General features: G+C 33.0%; 1 protein-coding gene across 1 annotated transcript in view; it reads left to right on the top strand.

Moving 5' to 3' along the window:
• The window catches only part of Dyrk2 (Dual-specificity tyrosine phosphorylation-regulated kinase 2), a 56616-nt gene extending 37285 nt beyond the window's left edge, over nt 1-19331 (top strand). Inside the window, exons 7-9 of the mRNA XM_089709091.1 lie at nt 1783-1926; nt 4025-4154; nt 15242-19331. Coding sequence (XP_089565217.1) covers nt 1783-1926; nt 4025-4154; nt 15242-15425 — 458 coding nt within the window. The 3' untranslated portion in view covers nt 15426-19331. The remainder of the gene's footprint in view (nt 1-1782; nt 1927-4024; nt 4155-15241) is intronic.
• The last annotated feature ends 2496 nt before the right edge of the window (nt 19332-21827 follow it).

Below are 21827 nucleotides of genomic sequence, written 5' to 3'. Positions count from 1 at the left end.
CATAAATAATTTAAAGTTAAAAACACTTAGTAGCAAGGCGATATACCTAAATTTATGAAATATTTCATTTTAAAATTACAAGATATAAAACAAATATTATTTAATAACATTTAAAAAACATAAAATAACATGCAAAGTTATTGCAAAAACATTCTGTCTGGTTATCCATTCCTAAAAAACAACTTGCTATCGCTATAATAGTCCTCATAAATAACCAAGCTCATCTTCACAAGCGAATTACGAACACAAAAAATATTCATATACAAATGCAAGCCTATAAAATTCGATGCTACTACATATTATTTTATGGGACCTTCGCTCTTATTCGCTAGTGTTAAAGTTAGTTTTAGTGTGTACAAATTTCGCTTTCTCACAAAGGTTAAATGCCGCTGGTTGTATGTTACGCAACGCAGCCAGTAGAAAGCAGAGAGAAAGGCGACGACTCCGCGGTCCGCAAACATATATTAACCCTTTCACACTAACGGGAAAAAAAGCACGATGTTTCTGTCGTTTTTCAAGCATATTGACTTATGTTTTTATAAGTATTGTCAGCAATAATTGCGCAATAGTACCTATTTGTTTAATTATTCCTTAGAATTTACTGAATCTAAAATAGCAGGTTATACAAAAAAAAAACAATTTCCAATATAAAGTACCTAATATGCAATTATAGTGAGAGAAACGGGAAAATGTTCATTTACGCTTAAATGTTTTCAATATTCAGACTATATGATAAATCTAAATAATTATGTATCAGTAACTCCAAATTATTTTTCGCATCCCGTAAAAATACTCCAACTACAAGGTACTTGATATGTACCTACTTCTAAATTTATTCAAAACTAAAATAATCAGATAATAAGAGAAGAAGAATTTTCTTTCAAAGAATTGACAATTAATATTAAAACTGGAAATATGTAGATAAAATTCCCTTACCATCGCGATTACCTATGTATGTATAAGTAGGTAATTTTCGAGAAATACCTTAAAACTTTTCCCATAATTACAAAAAAATCCTTTAAAATTATTTCGACCTACGCTACGTCTAAAAGCGCCTGTGTGAAATCCCACCGCTTTATTTACGCAATCAGAAGACTATGTTACATCTCATTTTTCTGACATTTATAAGTTATGTAACGTATTCAACTATTCGGCCGTGAACATCTTGAAATTCACTTGTACTTATGATATAATAAATATAATTAGTTTTATTCAACGCTTTTTGTTATGAGATGAGTATTACGAATTCTTTAAAAGTAGGACAAACCAATATAACATGTTATACCAATTAATTAGTAGGACTTTCACTACCTATATGAAAAAGGGGTAAAAGTTTTGACGTTTTTTAGATTTTACTCCAAAATATTTCTTTTTCTTGTCTTATCGGTAAGCGCATGAGTTTTGACGAGTGGACGTTATTAGGAATTAATATGCTTCGATAGCCTCCCTTCGGCCTGTCTGTCTTGTTATAGTAAATTAATTCAGAGCGCGTCATGGCTTTTATTCCTTGCCACAACTTGTTGAGTTTGCATACTATGTTAGCCACGACACGAATTACGCTATACGGTCTTTCTGCGGTTGACAAAACGCGCTCCTGACTCCTGTGCGTTAGAATATTAGAACCATAACACAATGTGTATTCTTTATTGACACCACAACGCGCTATGAGCTTTTTATCGATCTTTGGGCGAAATATACATAAAGGAAAGCCTTGTTTTTAACACCATATTACTCGTGACGTAGGTTCTAGAAAAAAAATCTAAGCAGCCCACCATTTCCCAGGCTGCATCCTAGCAGAACTGCATACGGGCTACCCGCTGTTCCCGGGCGAGAACGAGGCGGAGCAGCTCGCGTGCATCATGGAGCTGCTCGGGCCGCCGCCGCCCGACCTGCTGCTGCACGCCACTAGGAAGCGGCTCTTCTTTGGTGAGTGTGCTCTATGTGCGGGAGAGTAACGTAGTGCTCTATACAGTATACATCTGGAAAATTTGCTCTGAAATTTTAACTTTTCATTTGCTTAATATACAGGGTGTAATCGTTAAGTGTGCACAAGCGATTATTCCGTAACTATTGCAGATATCAAAAAACTTTAAACTGAAATCGAAAGTACTTAACCTAATGAGTAAAATGGCCATAATAAATTTTTAAAAATAAAACGAGAAATAACCAAAAATGTTACATTAAACGCTCCCATACAATTTATTTCCCATACATTTTGTATTCATAGTAGATTTTCGAAGTGACGTCCTTATTGTGCAATACAATGAGGAGGTCAATTTACAGTTTCTAAATGAACTTCCCTCCAAATTTGCGAAGTAATTAAAGCAGAAAACCAAAAAAACAAAAAAAAAGCTAAAATCTTTCATATTAAATGTATAGGTTGATCCAAAAGTAATGATAATTGGGTATTTCCTGTGCACATAACAATATAAAATAAATGTTTTATGCTTGCTCATGTAATCACTAAGTTATCACAAAAAAATTATATCTACAGGCCACGTTTCCAAGTATTAACATTAATTTTAATGTGAACAGCGCGAGCCAGAATGTTTCCCGACGAAAAGAAGAAACAACGATTCGACATAGAGGGTGAATTTCTAAATTTTTAATGAGATCAGGATAATTTTTTGTCACGATTTGTGACCATGGGCGTTACCTGGGTTCACCATGTTTATGCTGAAACCAAGAAACAATCAATGGCCTGGATGCGAGCTTCCAAAGTGACGGTGAAGATTTTCAAAGTGAAAATTAGTGGGATAGATTAAAGCCGTAGTTTTTTGGGACGCTGAAGAAATGTGGAATATTTTAAGAAGGTAGCCACTACTACACAGGGCTCTTACTACACAGACCAAATTAAAAGATTGCGGGTAGGTTAGTAAGAAAAAGAGACATGGCAAACTTCGGTCTTGAATGTTGGTTCACCAAGACAACGCACCAGATCACAAAGCGTCAGTTGCGATGGCTGCCAATCAAAAATCGGCATTGAAAATGCTTGAACACCCACCCTGTTTGTAAGATCTAGCTCCTAGTTAATTCTATCTCTTACCTCGGCACAAGAAACACCGTCGATACAAGAAATTTTAAGACGACAGCGAAGTGATGGCCGATTTTGAGGGGTTTTTGTAGATGAAGTCAAAGTTTTTTTTTTTCTAAGTTAAGGAAAAAAAATATCGAAGTATATTATCTAGTTAGAAGACTATCTAGAGAAATACATAATTATTTTAACTGTAATGACCTTGTTTAATATTGATTATCATTACTTTTGGATCAACCCATGTACATGGGATATTCATATCTCATACTAAATGTATGGGAGGGTTTAAAGTTAATTTTTTAGATATTTCTCGTATTATTTTTAAAAATTTATTATGGCCATTTTACTCATTAGGTTATGTACTTTCGATATCAGTTTAAAGTTTTTTGATATCTGTAATAGTTACGGAATAATCGCCTGTGCACACTTAACGATTACACCCTGTATAGAACTGTAACTTGTAAATGTACTCTATATTTGGAACTAACTAGTTATAGTGCTCTATAACTGGTTCTGTAATTTGCTAATGTTGTTAATTCTCTAGGCAGACCCTAAGAGTCCAGAACTGCTGCATTCACAGCAAAGATTTAGTCAACAAAGTTGCACCAACATGCTGCAGAGTTGTCAACATGTTGGAAAGTTGATAACGTAGAGCGATAAAATTTAAATCAAGTCTGCAACATTGTGCAACAATAAATATGCTCTATCTAGTATCATGTAATGACCGCCTTCTTGGTACATTGGTTGACGCGTGAGCGTAGAACCGAGGGGTCCTGGGTTCGATTCCCGGTGGAGACGAAGAAAAAAAAATGTCTCGGTCTGGCAGGACACAGAAGGCACACATACTTGTCCCTAAAGAAAACCGATCATTAGAACAGATGTATAATGCATCTGCCCCTTACCCCACTAGGGGACATGGGACTTCACTTTTTAGTATCATGTAACATTCGTTCTACAAGAATGTACCACAAAGTACATCCCTCCCCCCAGACTCAAAGGGCGCCCCCCGCACAGTGACCAACTCGAAGGGCCGCAAGCGCCGGCCCGGCTCGCGCGCGCTCTCCGCCGCCGTGCGATGTGACGATCCTGCCTTCTTGCACCTGCTGCATCGGTGTCTTGAGTGAGTATACATACATACATACAACATGATGACACTATACACGTATACATGTAACAGGGTACTTACATAAACACACTCACGCACGTTAAACACACACAATATAATGTGTAAATGTAAAACGAAACAACGTACACACTACATGGTATAAAGTACCCGCTACGCGGAATATGCTTTTTTTTTTTTATGTTATGGGAAGGCAAACGAGCGGACGCACTGCCTGGTGGTAAGCAGGTTGCGTCGCCCATAAACCATAACAGAGGTTATGGTTGTTGCCTACCAGGATTAAGGGATTTAGAAGGAATTATGGAGAAAGGGGCGAGGATGGGAGGGATTAAGGATAGGGGAGGAGAGGATGGGTAGGGGATAGGAAGGGATGTGGGCCTACGCGGAATATGCTACGCGGAATATGCGACGCGGTACATGCTACGCGGTACATGCTACGCGGTACATGCTGCGCGGTACATGCTGCGCGGTACATGCTGCGCGGTACATGCTACGTGGTACATACAAGCCGTTGCACGATACGTGCTATGCGCTACGAAGAACATTCTACATGCTACACAATATGCGTTGTATATGCTACGCGGTGCATATATTGTAATATGGTACATGCAAAACAGTACACGCTAAGTAGTACCACAGGAAGTTTAAAAATAAGTTTGATATTAAAAATTGTGTAACATAATATACAAATAAATGTATGTTATTATTGTTACTAGCTTCAAACTACAGCAAGAACGCTTATTCCCTGATTGAGCAAAAAATTTTGACACCGAACAATCTTTTTACCTATTTAAAATATTTGTAACATCCCATTCAATCATCATCATATTTTATAACCTCAATTTCTTACAAATAAAACCGCCAACAAAAACAAATCTTCTCAATAGCATGCAAAATAACCGTTACATAATTTCATTGTGAAATTAATAGCGTAGTATGAAGCTTCACTTCAGCTAACGACGTAATTATTGCAATATCATCCTTAACCATATTATGTCACTATAATGAGATTCATCATTCAGACAGTGTCTATGGCATTTTCACAATACCTCTGTATTTATCTCGACTTGAATTGGAATCTAATTAGATAATTTGTCGATTCAATTTGTATGTAGGTGATGAGATGATTGTTGAGATTGTGTTTTAGTGCCCCTAAAACTAGGTTGTATACCTCATCAAATCATATTAGGTTTTTTCACATTTTTAGTAGGTAGTCTGTTTGGCGGGAATTTGGTTTCAGTACTTGGGAGTTTTATTAAAGCTAATCTTCTATGAAACTCCTCTTGTCGGGCAGGATGACGGTATCACTACATAGTATAAAACAAAGTCGCTTTCTCAGTCCCTATGTTCCTGCTTAAATCTTTAAAACTACGCAAGGGATGCGGTTTTTTTAATAGATAGAGTGATTCAAAAGAAAGGTTTTAGTATATAATTTATTAGGTTTTAGACAAAGCAAAAACCTCATAACCTTTGTACACATGGAATTTGATTCACGATTTAGAACATAGAGTCCAACATATATTATAAATTGCTTGCAATTTGTTCGGTCAAAAAAAAAAATACCTACTCTTTTTTTCACACCACTACTTCTCCAATCTATCAAATTGCTTTCCATCAAAACAATTCAAAGAATCACAATTTCTCCAAAATCTGTTATTTATGCAGAATTCAAAAATCATATCATTTTCACTTTCAAATAAATATTGCATACATTAAATCCGAATCACCGACCGATTAAAATATTCCTGTCTGTCATTTTGAATTATTGTTATTTATTTAAAACTAATCAAAACATAAATGATCGGATTTCTTTTTTATGTAATTGCTTTTTTATGATAATAGCTAATATTCGAGTTTGATATTTTGTATTAGATAATATTATATCAATTATACAGCTTAAAATATTAGAATCCATTATAAAAAGATCGAAAAACATGACATTTTTTATGAATTTCTCTTCATCATTTGAAATGCACAAGTGAATAGATTGTGTAAACACAAATTTTAAATGAACGTGAGAAAAATAACAACTTTAATTTATTTTTACAATTTCTAAAATATTGTATTTTTTAAATAATGCAAAAATATTTTTTTACGTAGGTCAAGAGACCAAGAGTTATAAGTTACTATTTTTTTATTACATTGGTGATAATACATTATCTATCATCATTATTTTTATATCAAACCTAACATATTATAGTTATTTACAAGTCAAATTATACACACTAGTGCTAAGACTCAATTGCATAGACATAATGCGTTTTGTTTTTAGTTAAACACCGTAACGATAATTACTTATATCAACACTTTCCTATGCTCATATTCTATAAGTACGTACACTCACCTAACTGTATTTTCTAATCTAGGGTTTGCCTTGAATATTCCATCTCCAAATCTTCAGAATAGTCATACATAATTCTTTAGGGCGTGGTTTCCTAAGGAAACTTAATAAATATTAATATAAACAGTATAGCCCTACATATTGCGTGTATCATTACCTAGTCATTATTTTGGTGTGATCACCTATCACTCCTATTGCACGCCTCATAAGCGAAGCGTTGAGGTGGGTACTACTGTCACTTCGCGCAAAACATCTGATTTTTCAAACTTAAAATGTCTTTATGTATCATACATTGCACTTGTAAGATAATACATACACACACATATTAAGAAAAAACACTATTTTTAACGTTCATGATATTTTTGATGTCATTTTTGTTATTTAAACTAGTTAAAAAACAGTTTAAAAAAGTTCTGTCTTGGACGTCCGTGTGTCTGTATGTGCGGATCCTTTTTCTTGTTAACACGATAGCGACCGAAATACTTTACTAATCGAGTCTTTTTTTTTCTCTTACGCTTGAGTATGCTCAGGAATAGAACCCTTTCATTTTTCAGGGTCTGATTCGATGTGGTTTAATTGTTATTAAATAAACAAAAATAATAATTAATAAATATTTATTAAAAAAAAATTATGAGGCGTGCACTTTTGGATTTTCCAAATTATCAGTAATTTTCATTGTATGATACAAAGAACTTTTTTCAGTAGTTTTTCGAGGAACATTTATTTATTTCGATTTTGGATATTATTATTTCTATGTACAATAAATGCGTATGAAGAATCAATTCTCATTAGACTATTTAAATGAAATATTTACTTAACAGAAACTACCTACCTTCGTAGGGAAAAGTTACAATTTAACCGTTTAAATGCCGCTTATAATTCTGATAGGCGCAGTGTCAAATCGTGCGTGTAAAATACACGAAAGAATGTGAATGGTTTGTACTAATTTTGGTCATAAGAGTGAATCCCACGTATTTCTATGTTCGCTAATTAATTGATAGTATTGGCTGTTATGTAATAACTTTCTTCATTTAATTGTTATAAAATAAAACCGGTTAAGTGTTAGTAGGAGATGGAATGGAAATTTCTAAAAAAAGCTAGATGCTTTAGAGTATCGTAGATAGATAGAATGTCTCTTTCTTGTAAGCCATATAAAATACAACAAATAAGCACAATTAGCCCACCTTTATTAACTATAGCCTACTTCCGTGAACTATTAAAGAACGTTCGGACATTTGTTAATCTTTTGCGCTTGTAGTTTGACCATCGATCGACGTCGATAAACTTTAGGTCTGGATTTGTACAAAGGCTCTATCCAAGTACTAGGCGATTGACGTCCTAGTCTCCAACTAGTAATTAAATTAATGTATGCGTCTATTTACAAAGAGATCTTAAGATACTGTAATACCGTTCAAAAATTCTATACCTACATATGAAACATACGATCAATAATAATTTGATATATTACCATCATATTAGACGGTATATATAAATATGTATTAGCTCGTTTGCCCTGCAGCTATTTTATGATCGAGAGTGGTGAAAGTACAGTGTATCGGTAATGCGACTTGTTCCTTTGTCACGGCACAGCTTTTGTGAGAGCATTGCCGAAGTAATGTCGAATGTCTATTGACAAATTAACGTATGTGTTTTTTTATTTCTTACCGCTTGCCACTTCCGCTTCATGTATAAATACGATATGACCGCACCTTTGCGAAATTTTTTATCTGAGCTTTTTCACGACCTACATATTTAAATTGTAAAATTTTTCACTCATTAAATATCGAAAAGTTATGGCCAGTGAACCAATACTACTACAATAATATAAATTATTTTTTTATTAACGTTTCAAGCTAAAAAACATTAAATATAAGCATTTATACTCTCGCACATAATGATATTAAAAACAATTTCAATATCAAGAACGCATCACGATATTATTGTCAGTATTATCATAATTATCAATCACACTTTCAAGCAAACGAGACACTAAACGCTATTTCACGCAGTTCTAACGATTAACATATTTTTCCCACACTGTTACCTAGTATGGTATTATATTATCTGTGCTGTTACGTTGCAAAAACTGTCGAGTGTTGTGTGGTTGGCGATCCGCACGCAGTGAAAGGTTAATGTGACGTAATGCGAGTCAATATAGACACAATTAGATGAACGAAACTTGATTGTTTTCTTATTACTATTGCGTACTATTATGTATTTAATCTATGAATTTTAAACAAATTATACATACTATAATATGTTAGGAAACATCGTACAAAAATTATTTATTAATTAATAGTATTTAATCTACTGGTCTCTATAAAAAAATATTTCTCTCTAACTTCTATAAAATATTTAAATTTAACAACGGACTTCGGTACCAAATCATAAATTTTCAAACGTTTCTATTTCATTAACGTGAATAAATGATTTTAAAAAATTACGACTAAATAAGAAGGAAAATTGCGTATATTTTCACCCATTTTTGTTTCAATGCTTTTTATATTATCGAAAAAATCAGAAATGCATTTGTTACAGAGTTACAAATGCACTTTGCTGTTGTAACAAAAATTGAATGCTATCCGCTTGTTATCTCAAGGCCTTCTGAATCTTCAACGTAATTACGGTTACGCAGTTTCAGTGAACAATCATACTAAAACATTTCACCTCACAACCTTTCCTAATACAAATATTTCTGTCTCTTTTTCTTACTACAATTTCTTACACACAAATAAAAATGGAATACTTATCATATTTTCTTAAATGTGCAAAAAATTCAAATTAACAAAATTACAAGAAATATAGTTTTATTATATAATGGCGAATCTAAAGGTAACACATTTTCAGCTAAAAACCATTAAGTCAACCAATGGTTTATAAGAGCGAGCTAAGTGACCTCCTATTTCGTATATAGATATCGCTATAGGTAAATTGTATACAAGCATACAATATGTTATTCAACACCGGGTAATCTATCTACGAAGTATCCTTTACTATTGAGGATAGAGTCACTAAGAGTCTCTAAAAAGATATAGTTTACATAATTTTTCTACGGAAATGTATCAACTTTAATTGGTCTCTAATATGGTTAAAAACCAAAGTTTGAAGACCACTTTCTTTCCTGCAATCCCTTTAACAGGAAATTACATACGCGTAACAGATTAATCTTATGTGATATAACTTCTCTAATTCGTAAACATGTTTCTTTTACCGACAACATGATTAATCTAAATAATGCCTCAGGAATTTAGGTGCTTCCTTTACTTAGGATAGATGCCATTCCACATTTGTGCCGATATTAATTTTGTTATAAGTACGAGTATTCTGCCAAACTGAGGGGCCAGTTTCAAGACTTGCTCTCAGCAGTAAGCAAGTTGCTGATAAAGTCAGTAATAATTTGGAAAATCCAAAAGTGCACGCCTCATAATTTTTTTTTAATAAATACTTATTAATTATTATTTTTGTTTATTTAATAACAATTAAACCACATCGAATCAGACCCTGAAAAATGAAAGGGTTCTATTCCTGAGCATACTCAAGCGTAAGAGAAAAAAAAAGACTCGATTAGTAAAGTATTTCGGTCGCTATCGTGTTAACAAGAAAAAGGATCCGCACATACAGACACACGGACGTCCAAGACAGAACTTTTTTAAACTGTTTTTTAACTAGTTTAAATAACAAAAATGATATCAAAAATATCATGAACGTTAAAAATAGTGTTTTTTCTTAATATGTGTGTGTATGTATTATCTTACAAGTGCAATGTATGATACATAAAGACATTTTAAGTTTGAAAAATCAGATGTGCGCGAAGTGACAGTAGTACCCACCTCAACGCTTCGCTTATGAGGCGTGCAATAGCTCATTTGACAATTCTTGATATCTATCAATATAAGAGGCTAAAGAGAATATATTCGGAAGTTGTGAAACTGACTAGAGGTCTTTTTTCTATGCTTATTCATTCATTAACCATGCCAAAAGACGATCAAAATTTCAATGCATTTCAATACCAGATGGCCATTTTGAAATCGTCATTTAATGTTAATCAATTCTAAGGTCCAGTTACTATTCGAGGTCCAGTCTGAAAGGGATTTATTTGATTCACTATTCATACGCGAAACTAGGCCAACTGGTTAGCCCAGTAACTGTATTGCGTTTATTTTATAAATTGAAAGCAATGCTGCAGAATATTTCAAATTATTTTAACTTGGGAACTGAATTTTTATGTTTATCATGGGAACTTTCAAAATATATTCAGTTATTTGCTATGAATATATACCTATTGGTTTAATAAGGATCCTGAAACTTTTGTAACATAATCTTTACCTTTTGATAAATACACCATCAGAAGATGTACAGAGATTTCCACACCTTAGAGATAACTGGTGAAAAATGGTCTTATATCGATTATGGTCCATTTTATCAATTTCTCAATATCAAGGATATCTTATAGGTTGCCTTGGACGTTGCAGCTTCTTGCCATAAATACAAATTGCTGTACTGTTTAAAGAGCACCTAGTAACTTCTGATAAATGCTTATCATACATGTTTCAAAATTATACAGAAAATCTATATCAGCCTCTCAATGATAAATTTAACAAGCTTAAAAAGCACCATTTTTTAGGTCCTCACATTCAGTGGCGAGTCGCGAAGACAAAAAACAATTTTGCTCTAAATAGCTTGGAGATCTTAATTTTATTGCATTTTCAATCCACCGGCCGGATAGTGACTGGAATTTAAAAACATATTTCTTTAATTGAACATTATAAGCAAAAAATTACAGCATTTATTTAGTTTTTATCCCGTTATGATTGTGAATAGACCAGCTAGCAAATATTTATAAATATTAAAGTCTAGATAATTCTACAGAGGGCAACAACCAGCTGTTCTGCCTTGGTCTAGATTTCAGTGTTCAGTATATAGTTAATTTTATATTTGCCATAAACGGGTTTCCAACTAACGAAACAGTTTCAATGATATCATAGCTTTTGTTGAATTCCAAATGAAATTCCTTAAAACGACTCATTTCATAAATAATAAAGAAACAAATAAGAATAGTAGTAATTACTAAAGTTCTTTAGATAACACAAATGATGTCGTCTTTGTAGTTAAAGAGGGTCGTAATATTCGAAGTGGCCATCAAAGTTCTTAGAGCATCAAATATCACAATTAACATCATGAGAGAGTAATGCATAGTTTAAACTGAATGATCTGGAATGTTGAATAAAGTTTCATGTCGTAATGCAAGATAATTCAGGATATATCCATCTTAATCTTAATATATATAAATCTCGTGTCACAATGTTTGTCCTCAATGGACTCCTAAACCACTAAACCGATTATAATAAAATTCGCACACCATGTGCAGTTCGATCCAACTTGAGATATAGGATAGGTTTTATCCCGGAAATCCCACGGGAAAGGGAACTATGCGGGGTTTTCTCTGAAAACGCGGGCGAAGCCGCGGGCGGAAAGCTAGTTTAATTTTATAAACATCTAGATGACCAGCTGATTCTTAGTTATTCTGGAATGTAGATTAATTTTGAAATCTTGATTAAACATGAGCAAATTCAATTCACCTCTCTAATTCCAAACTACTACTAAATAGTTAATACTAAATGTTCGGTACCTATTTATCTAAGTCATCGTTAAATCTCAAGTATAGAATCTTAGCTCGAAAACTTTACGATCAACGGATCACAGATAGTACCTAGTTATTTATTATAGAGAATGTATAAAGCTCTAGCCTCTAAAAACTCTTATAAGGTAACGGCACCAGTGGTGGACAAGCATCCAGTAATGGACAAAATAAATATAAAATTTAAATATTAAGACCAAAATTAACGTTATATAATTTGGCAATACTTAAAATAAAAGTTTGGTTCATAAGCTATCAAAATACGACATTTCATCTTATTCGGCCAAAACGTTTGAAGATGGCAGAACGTTATGTTTAGTTGCTGCGACTCGTTTCGAAGAAATCCGTTTTTACTAAGGAAATCCTTAAGGAAGTGAGGACACAATTTTGGTTATAAGAATTTTTGTATAAATGTTAGCAAAATTTGATATTACTTTTATTTATAGTAGTTAATTGTACGAAATATTACACGATTTAGTATCATGATAGGTTATGTTGTTTAAATAAAATTCTTCAGTGTCCATAACTGGATTTAATTCTATGGATATATCCATTTATGGACATATGTCGAAAATAAACTTTTTTTAAAGGTATTAATTACATGCCCTTTTCTGTATTGTCTTTTCATTCTGATTAGTAATATACCTATCACGACCATTTCAAACAAAGGGTTCCAATATTGTACAACAATTGTCCATGACTGGATTTGCTTTGGTTCCTATAATGGACATTGACATTTTTTGTTAAAATTACACTAATGGGTCCAACAACATATTAATATCTATCTACCCATGAAGAATATATTTTAGAACAATGGGTCATTATGTGCTGTGCGACTCGTTCTCGGCTTCATTCTGTATTACTGCGTAGAGAAGTCGCATACTTATGCGTATTGTAACGCATCTATCATAGAGAGTTCTCTGATGAACTGTTTGGATCGCTGTCTGCTGCTAAATTCCACCACCATATAGCACACACGCTTAAATTTCATCCACACCATCTTGACAACAGTTTAAAAAAAGCTTTTTGCCTCGTGCTACAATTTGGAATCCATATCGATGGACCGATCAGATTAAGGCTGTTGGCGGATTCAGATTGGCGATTCACTTCACGAGTGTAGCGGAATGCCAGGAAACAGAGAGATATGGCGGAATATCGTGAAGCGGGTAACATAACCCAAACCTCATGTTGACCACGTTCCCTCTGACGAGAGTGATATGACGAAGAAGAAGAAGTCCCAAAATGGATGGAATGGCAGTACTTTTTTTAGTTATATTTTTCATCCCTGACTTATTGAGAAAAAAAACCCATATTGGTGTTTCTTAACGGACATAACTCGTATTTAACGATGCATTTGTCCTATTTTTGCCTAGAAAATGGAAATTAAGACTGTTTTATTTAATATTAATATTATAACTATGCAAAATAATTAATAAGTACTATTTTTTATAAATACATCCCCGATTTATTATATTCCAATCATCATTTTCAAGATTCTATTGATAACTATAAGTCTTCTCCAAGTGTAAATAACTGGAGAAAAAACATTAGGTACAGTCCATAAATGGGTGTTCATAACTGGATGTTGTCCAAAACTGGGTGTCCATCATTAGATTTTCACTGTCCATCACTGGTGCAAAAAAGTGGTTTTTTAATTTATAAATAACTTCATTATTTATGCATTGTAATCTTTTTTCTAACATTGGTTACGTTAAACTAACATTGAACTAAAGGTATAACTTAACAATATCCAATAAAGTTAAAAAACCTACGAGAAATTTGCAAAAAACTTCAATTTTTTCCTTAATCTGTACAAGACTGGTGCCGTTACGTTATGGCAATGACATATGTAGGGACAAAAAAGTATATTCAGTTAATAAATGGAATGATATTAATATTTAATTCTAAGATTTAATTTATAAAAACCATTTAAAAACTAACATATTATTGACTCTGTGTGCAATTTTGTAATTAATGAAGAATGGTCTGCAATTTTAACAGCTTTTTCTTTTAAAATATCTGGGATAATTGATATATATATAAGCTGACATTCTTATAAACTACCTATTACGTTTTGGAAAAAGATTTGTATGCATTTTCATTCAAGAAACCATAAACGGTTGTATAATAATTTTTCTTTTCTTAAATTATATATGTAGGAACCGAAAAACTAAAATTAAAAACTGCCGGATAACTTATGAATACACTGATATTGCAGATCAATTTAATTGCTAGATATTTTTTTTTTTTACAGGACAATAATTTTCTTCTGTGTTGTAGTTAGATATATTCAATATATATTATATATTTAGGTGCATTGAGAGTAAAATTTTAAGGTCGCTTCATGGCAATACCGTCACGTCATGGAGTGGCGGTATTGCCATGGAGTAAGGCGACGATTTTGGCGATTCATACTCCACAGAGTAAGCCGTAAGGCAACGATTTTGGTATCTTTGAATTTTGCCAAAGAAGTTTCACTTCTGACACGTGTGCTCGGTACAAGCGCTCTTTTTTTGCAAAGTTTGTTTCAGTTGTTTGACTGCAAAATAAAAATAATTTGGAAAATCCAAAAGTGCACACCTCATAATTTTTTTTTAATAAATATTTATTAATTATTATTTTTGTTTATTTAATAACAATTAAACCACATCGAATCAGACCCTGAAAAATGAAAGGGTTCTATTCCTGAGCATACTCAAGCGTAAGAGAAAAAAAAAGACTCGATTAGTAAAGTATTTTGGTCGCTATCGTGTTAACAAGAAAAAGGATCCGCACATACAGACACACGGACGTCCAAGACAGAACTTTTTTAAACTGTTTTTTAACTAGTTTAAATAACAAAAATGACATCAAAAATATCATGAACGTTAAAAATAGTGTTTTTTCTTAATATGTGTGTGTATGTATTATCTTACAAGTGCAATGTATGATACATAAAGACATTTTAAGTTTGAAAAATCAGATGTTTTGCGCGAAGTGACAGTAGTACCCACCTCGACGCTTCGCTTATGAGGCGTGCAATAGATGTTGATGATGATGATGATGTTGATGATAATGATTTTGTTAATGATAAGAAACGAGGTGTATAATTCCTTATCATTGCAGATGGGACCCAAAACGTCGCATAACCCCCACAGAAGCGTCCCGGCACGAGTTCGTGACGGGCTGCCCGCTGGCGTCCCCGCTCGCGCCCGCGTTGCCGCGCCTCCCCGCGCCCCGCACCGCCCGCGCCGCCCTGCTGCACTCGCAGTCGGCGGGCGACGTTGCCGCGATGCTCGGCCGCGCGTGACCGGACCGCGGCGCCTCCACGGGACCGGTGCCAATCACGCGCAACTAGCCTCTATTGTAAACACATAAGGTCTCTTTTAGAACAGATGAAAACATGATTTTGTCCAATAGTTTTGTTTACAGTGAATCTGCTGGGTATGTTACAAATAGTATGTAACTGGTGGCGTATAAGCGCAACTAGCCTCTATGTGTAATGCTATAAGGTCTCTTTTAGAACAGATGTAACGGGTTAAGGCAGGATTCTGTCCAATAATTTTGCGTTTGAACCTTCTTTTATCCATCTGCATACTGCGGGAGATATAAAAAGTATGAACGTTGCCGTATACGCGCAACTAGCCTTTATTGTAAACACATAAGGTCTGTTTTAGAACAGGTGTAACATGATCAGGGCAGAATTTTGTTCAATAGTTTTGTGTTTGAACCTAATGTGCAATGTTTACAGTCAATCTGCAGGGGAGGCAAAGTGACGCGCAACTAGCCTCTATTGTAATGCTATAAGGTCTCTTTTAGAATGTCAACATAGTATTTTAACAGGTTAAGGTAGGATTCTGTCCAATAGTTTTGTTTACAGTCAATCTGCTGGGAATATTACAAATACATATAATGTATCTGGTGGCGTATACGCGTAACTAGCCTCTATGTGTAATGCCATAAGGTCTCTTTTAGAACAGATGTAACGGGTTAAGGCAGGATTCTGTCCAATAATTATGATTTTGAACCTAATTTGCAATGTTTACAGTCAATCTGCAGGGGAGGCAAAGTGACGAGCAACTAGCCTTAAATATAGTGGAATAAGGTCTCTTTTTTGAACAGATATAACAGTTTAGGCAGAATTCTGTCCAATAGTTTTGCAGTGGAATCTTCTTTTATCAATCAAAATACTTTTAAAAAAATGATCACATTATTCAAAAGTGTCAGAGTATAGTATGTACTAAAAGTATACATATAATGCTACAAACGAAGAAAACAGAATAAAGTTCTATCCAATTGCTTAGTGTATTCAGTTCATTATTGTTAAACCTATACAATGCCAAACATACTAGCTATACATATACATATTTCAACTAATGTTGCCACAATCAGGCAAATTTGTTATGCTATTAATTTTAAGTAGTTTTAACACTTAACTTCATGAGTAGAATAGTGTAAATGTGGCCTAAAGATGAGAGACAAAATATAGTCTATGTAGAGTTTTGTATTTAACGGGGCATATCTCTAGATATATCCGAACACAATTTTTCATTGTTCTCATAAAATTTAATAGTTTAGACAACCTGAAAAAAACAAACATAATTTGTAACCAGGCTTCACTACATAGTTTATTTATTGTTTAAACATACAAATTTAGTAAAAGGACTGGAAAGCTTGATGAAAAGCGATAATTTTATTTTTTCAACTACTTACGCGCGTTTTTTTCCCCTACATTTTTTTTAAGTTTAATTAAAAACTTAAACAATGTTGGCCAGTATCTATTCAGACAGATTTACCTTTTTTTATTTAAATTAAGGCCAGTAACTTCAAAACATTCAGCCACGACACAAATAAAAAAAGAATTACCATTGCAGCAATGAATTATTATGCATAAATTTATCAGTAATCTCTGAAATGTACCTATAGGGCAGTCGATCGGTTCCGCGCTAGTTATTATAGGCATTGCAGAATCTAGCTTTGCCTTATGTAAGCTAGACTGGATCATCTTAATATGAATAAGTATTACAAATCTTGTTAGAGAAAGGATAAGTTAGTTTTTACGGCGCTATGATCGTTTAGTCATATGTTACGTCATTATGTTTTTTTGTTATGGCAAGCGTTTGATTGCTGTCAATGTCAAGTTAGAAAAATTATTATAGATAAAATTTTATTGATAATTATGAATTATATGTTGTAGAATTCACAATAGTTAATTAGCTTTCGAATACATTTTTAGCTTAAATTAATATTAATTTCCATTAATGTTAAAATTATTTTATAAAGTGCCAAATGGAGACTGATTTTGTTTTAATTGCCTAATTTTATTTCGTTAATTTTGGCTAGGTAGTCATTAATTTATGATTGTAAATACGTTTAGGGTGTTCTGTGTGATATAGTTAATAAATGTTAGTCATAAAAATATAGTATCAATGTTCAAGGTAAAATTTTCGTTCACAGCGAAATTAGTAGATAATTTTAGGAAATTTATTTATAATATGGTATCTATTGATTAAGATTGGGTGTAACTAGTATAATATATACAATAAATTTCGTTATTTTATGATTTTAGATTTTTTTATGTGGCAACACTATCGTGTGTTGTCGAAAGAATTTAAATAGCTTGCTCTTGTTCATTTAATTTCTTACGTAGCTAATCTTTTTAAATGCCATTTTATTTTAATAGAAGAGAACGATTAGAATTTTTACAAATTAATAGTTAAGTACACAGTTAAGGGTGATTAAATCGATGTAAAATACTGATAAGCATTGATAATGAGCTTCATATCAATCTTCTCAGGAACAAGTAGATTTATAATTCTAGAAAAAACTTAGGCTTTAACCTAAAATCTTCATACTTTCTATATACGTTAAGGATAGAATGTCATATCTTCAATATTTAAGTGTAATAGTTAATTGAGTGTTAAAATATATATTTCGCTAGAGTATAGGCGAAGCCGAACTTGGAAATCATGTTAATATTTTTGTGAAACAAGAAATCAATGATTGAAAACCTTAATTAAATTACCTCATACCTTGCCTCATACATAAACAATAAACATGAAAAAGTTAAAAACGATCTTCGTGTGAAGAAATTCAAAAGGTTTTCAATCTATTTTAATATATTGTGACAGACAGGTCAATGCTATCATTTAGTATACACATCTTGATAATAGATAAAACTACATTTTTATTATCATTTTTATGGCGATGGTAGAACTAAGCAATTATTCACACCAACGCCATAAAAAAATATCAAAACCTCTTCGCACGATGCAGATGTCAAAATCTATTTATAATCTGTCAAACGACGACTATTCTTTCGTTATCTGTGGCGTCGATATGATTTTCCAAAATGGCGCAAAGTGCATTTTATTGTCCTTGGTGTGCCTAGTCTGTTAGTGGGTGTGTAGAAATGTTACTCAAACTGGGGACCAGCCAGGCTACTTTCAATTGTCAACGTACCAAAGGGAGCGGTGGCCTCCGCACTTACGAAATATTATATCACTAATGCTACATTTAATTTGTATCGGAAAATATGAATGTTCGGGAGTTCAAATTCGAATTCGTTTGAATTTTTTTTGACAGGGACGATGGATTTGTTGCATACAGCCAAGTTTAATGTCATTTGAATGCTAAGATAATAAAGAATAAAGTGCTGTTTAAAAAGAAGGATTATATGGCTAAGCAATTATAGAAAAAGGGTATTGCATATATCGTTGTATATAGATTTATATGAAAATTCTGTTTTCAACAGTGTAATCTAACCCTTACGGCTTACTTTAATAGCTTGTAAAGCTTTTGCCAATGACAATAATAGGCTTTACGCTTGAAACATATTGTTTGAGTAACATTTCGAATTTCTTATGAAACATTCATGAAGGCGGGTGCTGTGAAAATTAGACACAATGTTTTTTATGTGTTTTATTATTTGAGACTTTTTTTGTAGTATGTGTTTAATTCAAGATTAAAAAATTCGTTTTTTAATAAAATAATATAAGATACTTCGCATAATTTTCATTAATTACAAGTATGTTTGTTACTTAGAGTTTGTTATAGGAAATGATGGATATCGGAAAACTTATGTTTGTGATTCTCACCCGCCTTTGTGACGTCATTATCTCTTTCGTCGAATATAGATTTAGTTAGAGGTGATGGTTGTACCAAATGTACGAATATCATTATTGTAAATGTTTCGTTGATGGATAATAAAATTCTTCAAATCGATGTTTATTTTTTATTTATAACCCTATTTGTCCACCAAGAGGTAATATTATGGTCTGTAAGATAGCAAAAACTACAGTAGAAAACACAAAGCGGTTTAAAAGCTCTATGATGTACCTAATGTTGAAATACTGAATGAAACTGTGTAAAAAAATATAAAAGTAATAGTACCGAAAGCAGTATATGTATAGTGTATACATATTAGTCTTTGTGAGTTTATCTGTAAGTTTGTTTCTACTACTTAGACTACTTTTAAACGTCTCAACGGCTTAATCGATTTGGGTGCGATTTCCACAAATTTTCTTATCTTTTAAGTTTATTTCAAGCAATATATAGTTACCAAATCTTGCTTTTTTTCACATTTACTTGTCACTTCTTACTGAGTAAGGTAAACAAAGTTACACAATGTTGAAAGCTTTCTCGTTTTACGCATTTTTTCTAAAAATAGTCGCAAGATGCTGTTGATGTGAAACCATTACGTTTCATCAGATTAGATACAGCAAAAAGCCGACATTACAGATTTAAGATACACGAAATTTTCCCATACATTTGTATGAACCTATACAAGTATAGGTCTCATTTAGTTTAGAGGAAAATGTGTTTTATTGTGTGGGAATAGAGTTAAAATTTGTGTTTAATTTGTATTGAGGAACTCGGCCAAATTATATGACCATTTGCATACAATGTGACGACTCTATCTTTGATTATGTAATATTCAGAATAGTGCGCTTTTAGTAAATGCGGATGGCGAAGCAAAACCTGGTTTGTAGATATGTATCTAGCAATATAAGGTAAGTGATAATTCTTGAGATTCTGCGGATTCCATTTAAACTGGATAAGTTATGCAATTTTTAAATAGAAATAAATGAAGTCGGATCAAATTAGATCGTGAGAAACCTTTTAAAGAACTGAATTTTATTAAATTTGGCATGCAAATCTTTACTAAAAATATGTATCCCTAAAACTGAAGATAATGTTTATTTGTTTGAACGTGCTAATCTCGAGAACTATCGAACCGATTTCATAAATAATTTCACCGTTGACTATGTGATCGCTGAGTGCAGGCAGAGCCAGGGTGGTTCGATAGCTGTTTATAATTTAATTACATATTATAGGCAGTTATAAAGAAATAACTTCTTATTATCACAAACGTTTCAAAAAGCAGTTAGTCAATTTATAGTTAGGTATTAGCTACTTGTGTACCGATCGTCTTAGTAAATAAATAAACGAGGTCAACTAATACGGAAAAGATACATTTGATTAAATTGCATTTATTTATACATTAAGTACCAACAGTTTATGCAATACGAATTTGTCCGACTTAACCACAATTAAGAGCTACCACAGATAATCTAATAGTATAGGAGCTACTATGCAATTTGATGGGCGGAGAGACATACCTACCTTACGTAAACGAAGCAGGTTTTTCAGAAATGCAGTTTTGAATTCATATGAAGAAATTATAAATTGTTAATCTAAATGATGAATGAACTATTTTAATGGTGTAGGTGACTCTACATAGCATCTTGTTACTTTAAATGATTTGTAAAAATAATGAACGAAATAATCTAACAGCGTGAACGATGTGGCGGGTATCTTCACAATACTGAAGAAATGAAATCAAATGAAATCATATTTTATGAGAGGAAAACGTTCCTTAAAACGAATAGAGTCAATGCATTGGGCTTATAATAACAGAACACGGCAATGGTGTGAAATAAAAGCATGCAGTTAAATGCTATCAATACAAGCATTTTAATGTAAAATAATGTTTTGTAAGTTATAAGAGTACATACATGAAACTAACTCAAGCATTCTGCATCTTCAAGAATCTCTTATTTTTAATATCTTATTTTTAATTTTACGTTTTCATTTAGGTTAAAGATATTACAGAAAAAATATATAACCTAACTGATGATGCGCTCTGTTGTTGTAACGATGTTGAATTCACCTTACGGTGCATTTACATCAAGCGAACATACAGCTAGAGCTAGAGCAAGAGCATTCTTTCGTGATATTTTAGTGTAAACGAAAAATCGTATTCAGTGTTTTCACTATTATCAACATTACATAGAACCACAGATCACAGAAACTAAAGGGAGATATGGTTAGGGGGCGGGGCCGGTGTCGCAGCAATATGTACAAAAAGAGAACAAACTGTAGCGGTGCTGTATACGTACGTCACTTACAATCTAGTGTGCGAACGAATAGTCGCTCTCATATTTTTGTGTGATGACACGCACACAACGCGAAGTATTGTATTGATTTTGTTTACTGCAGTTGTGTGCGTAACTTTTTTATGAGACACGGTTTCGTACTCAGCGCAAGCGATTGGCATCTCTCTAGATCTCTATGCATAAAACCTTTTCGAACGCACTAAGAACAACGAAAGAATGCTCTACGCCTGTTTACACTAAAAGAATTTGACATAGTGTTAATAAACAACAACCAAATGCACCATTATACATATAAGAGCAATAGGTACTCAAGC

The sequence above is a fragment of the Colias philodice genome, chromosome 2, assembly GCF_061535455.1.
Source record: "Colias philodice isolate Cphi_HAF_F1 chromosome 2, ilColPhil1 Martin Lab GWU primary, whole genome shotgun sequence".
NCBI lineage: Eukaryota > Metazoa > Arthropoda > Insecta > Lepidoptera > Pieridae > Colias > Colias philodice.
This window is presented reverse-complemented; position numbering and strand designations above follow the sequence as displayed.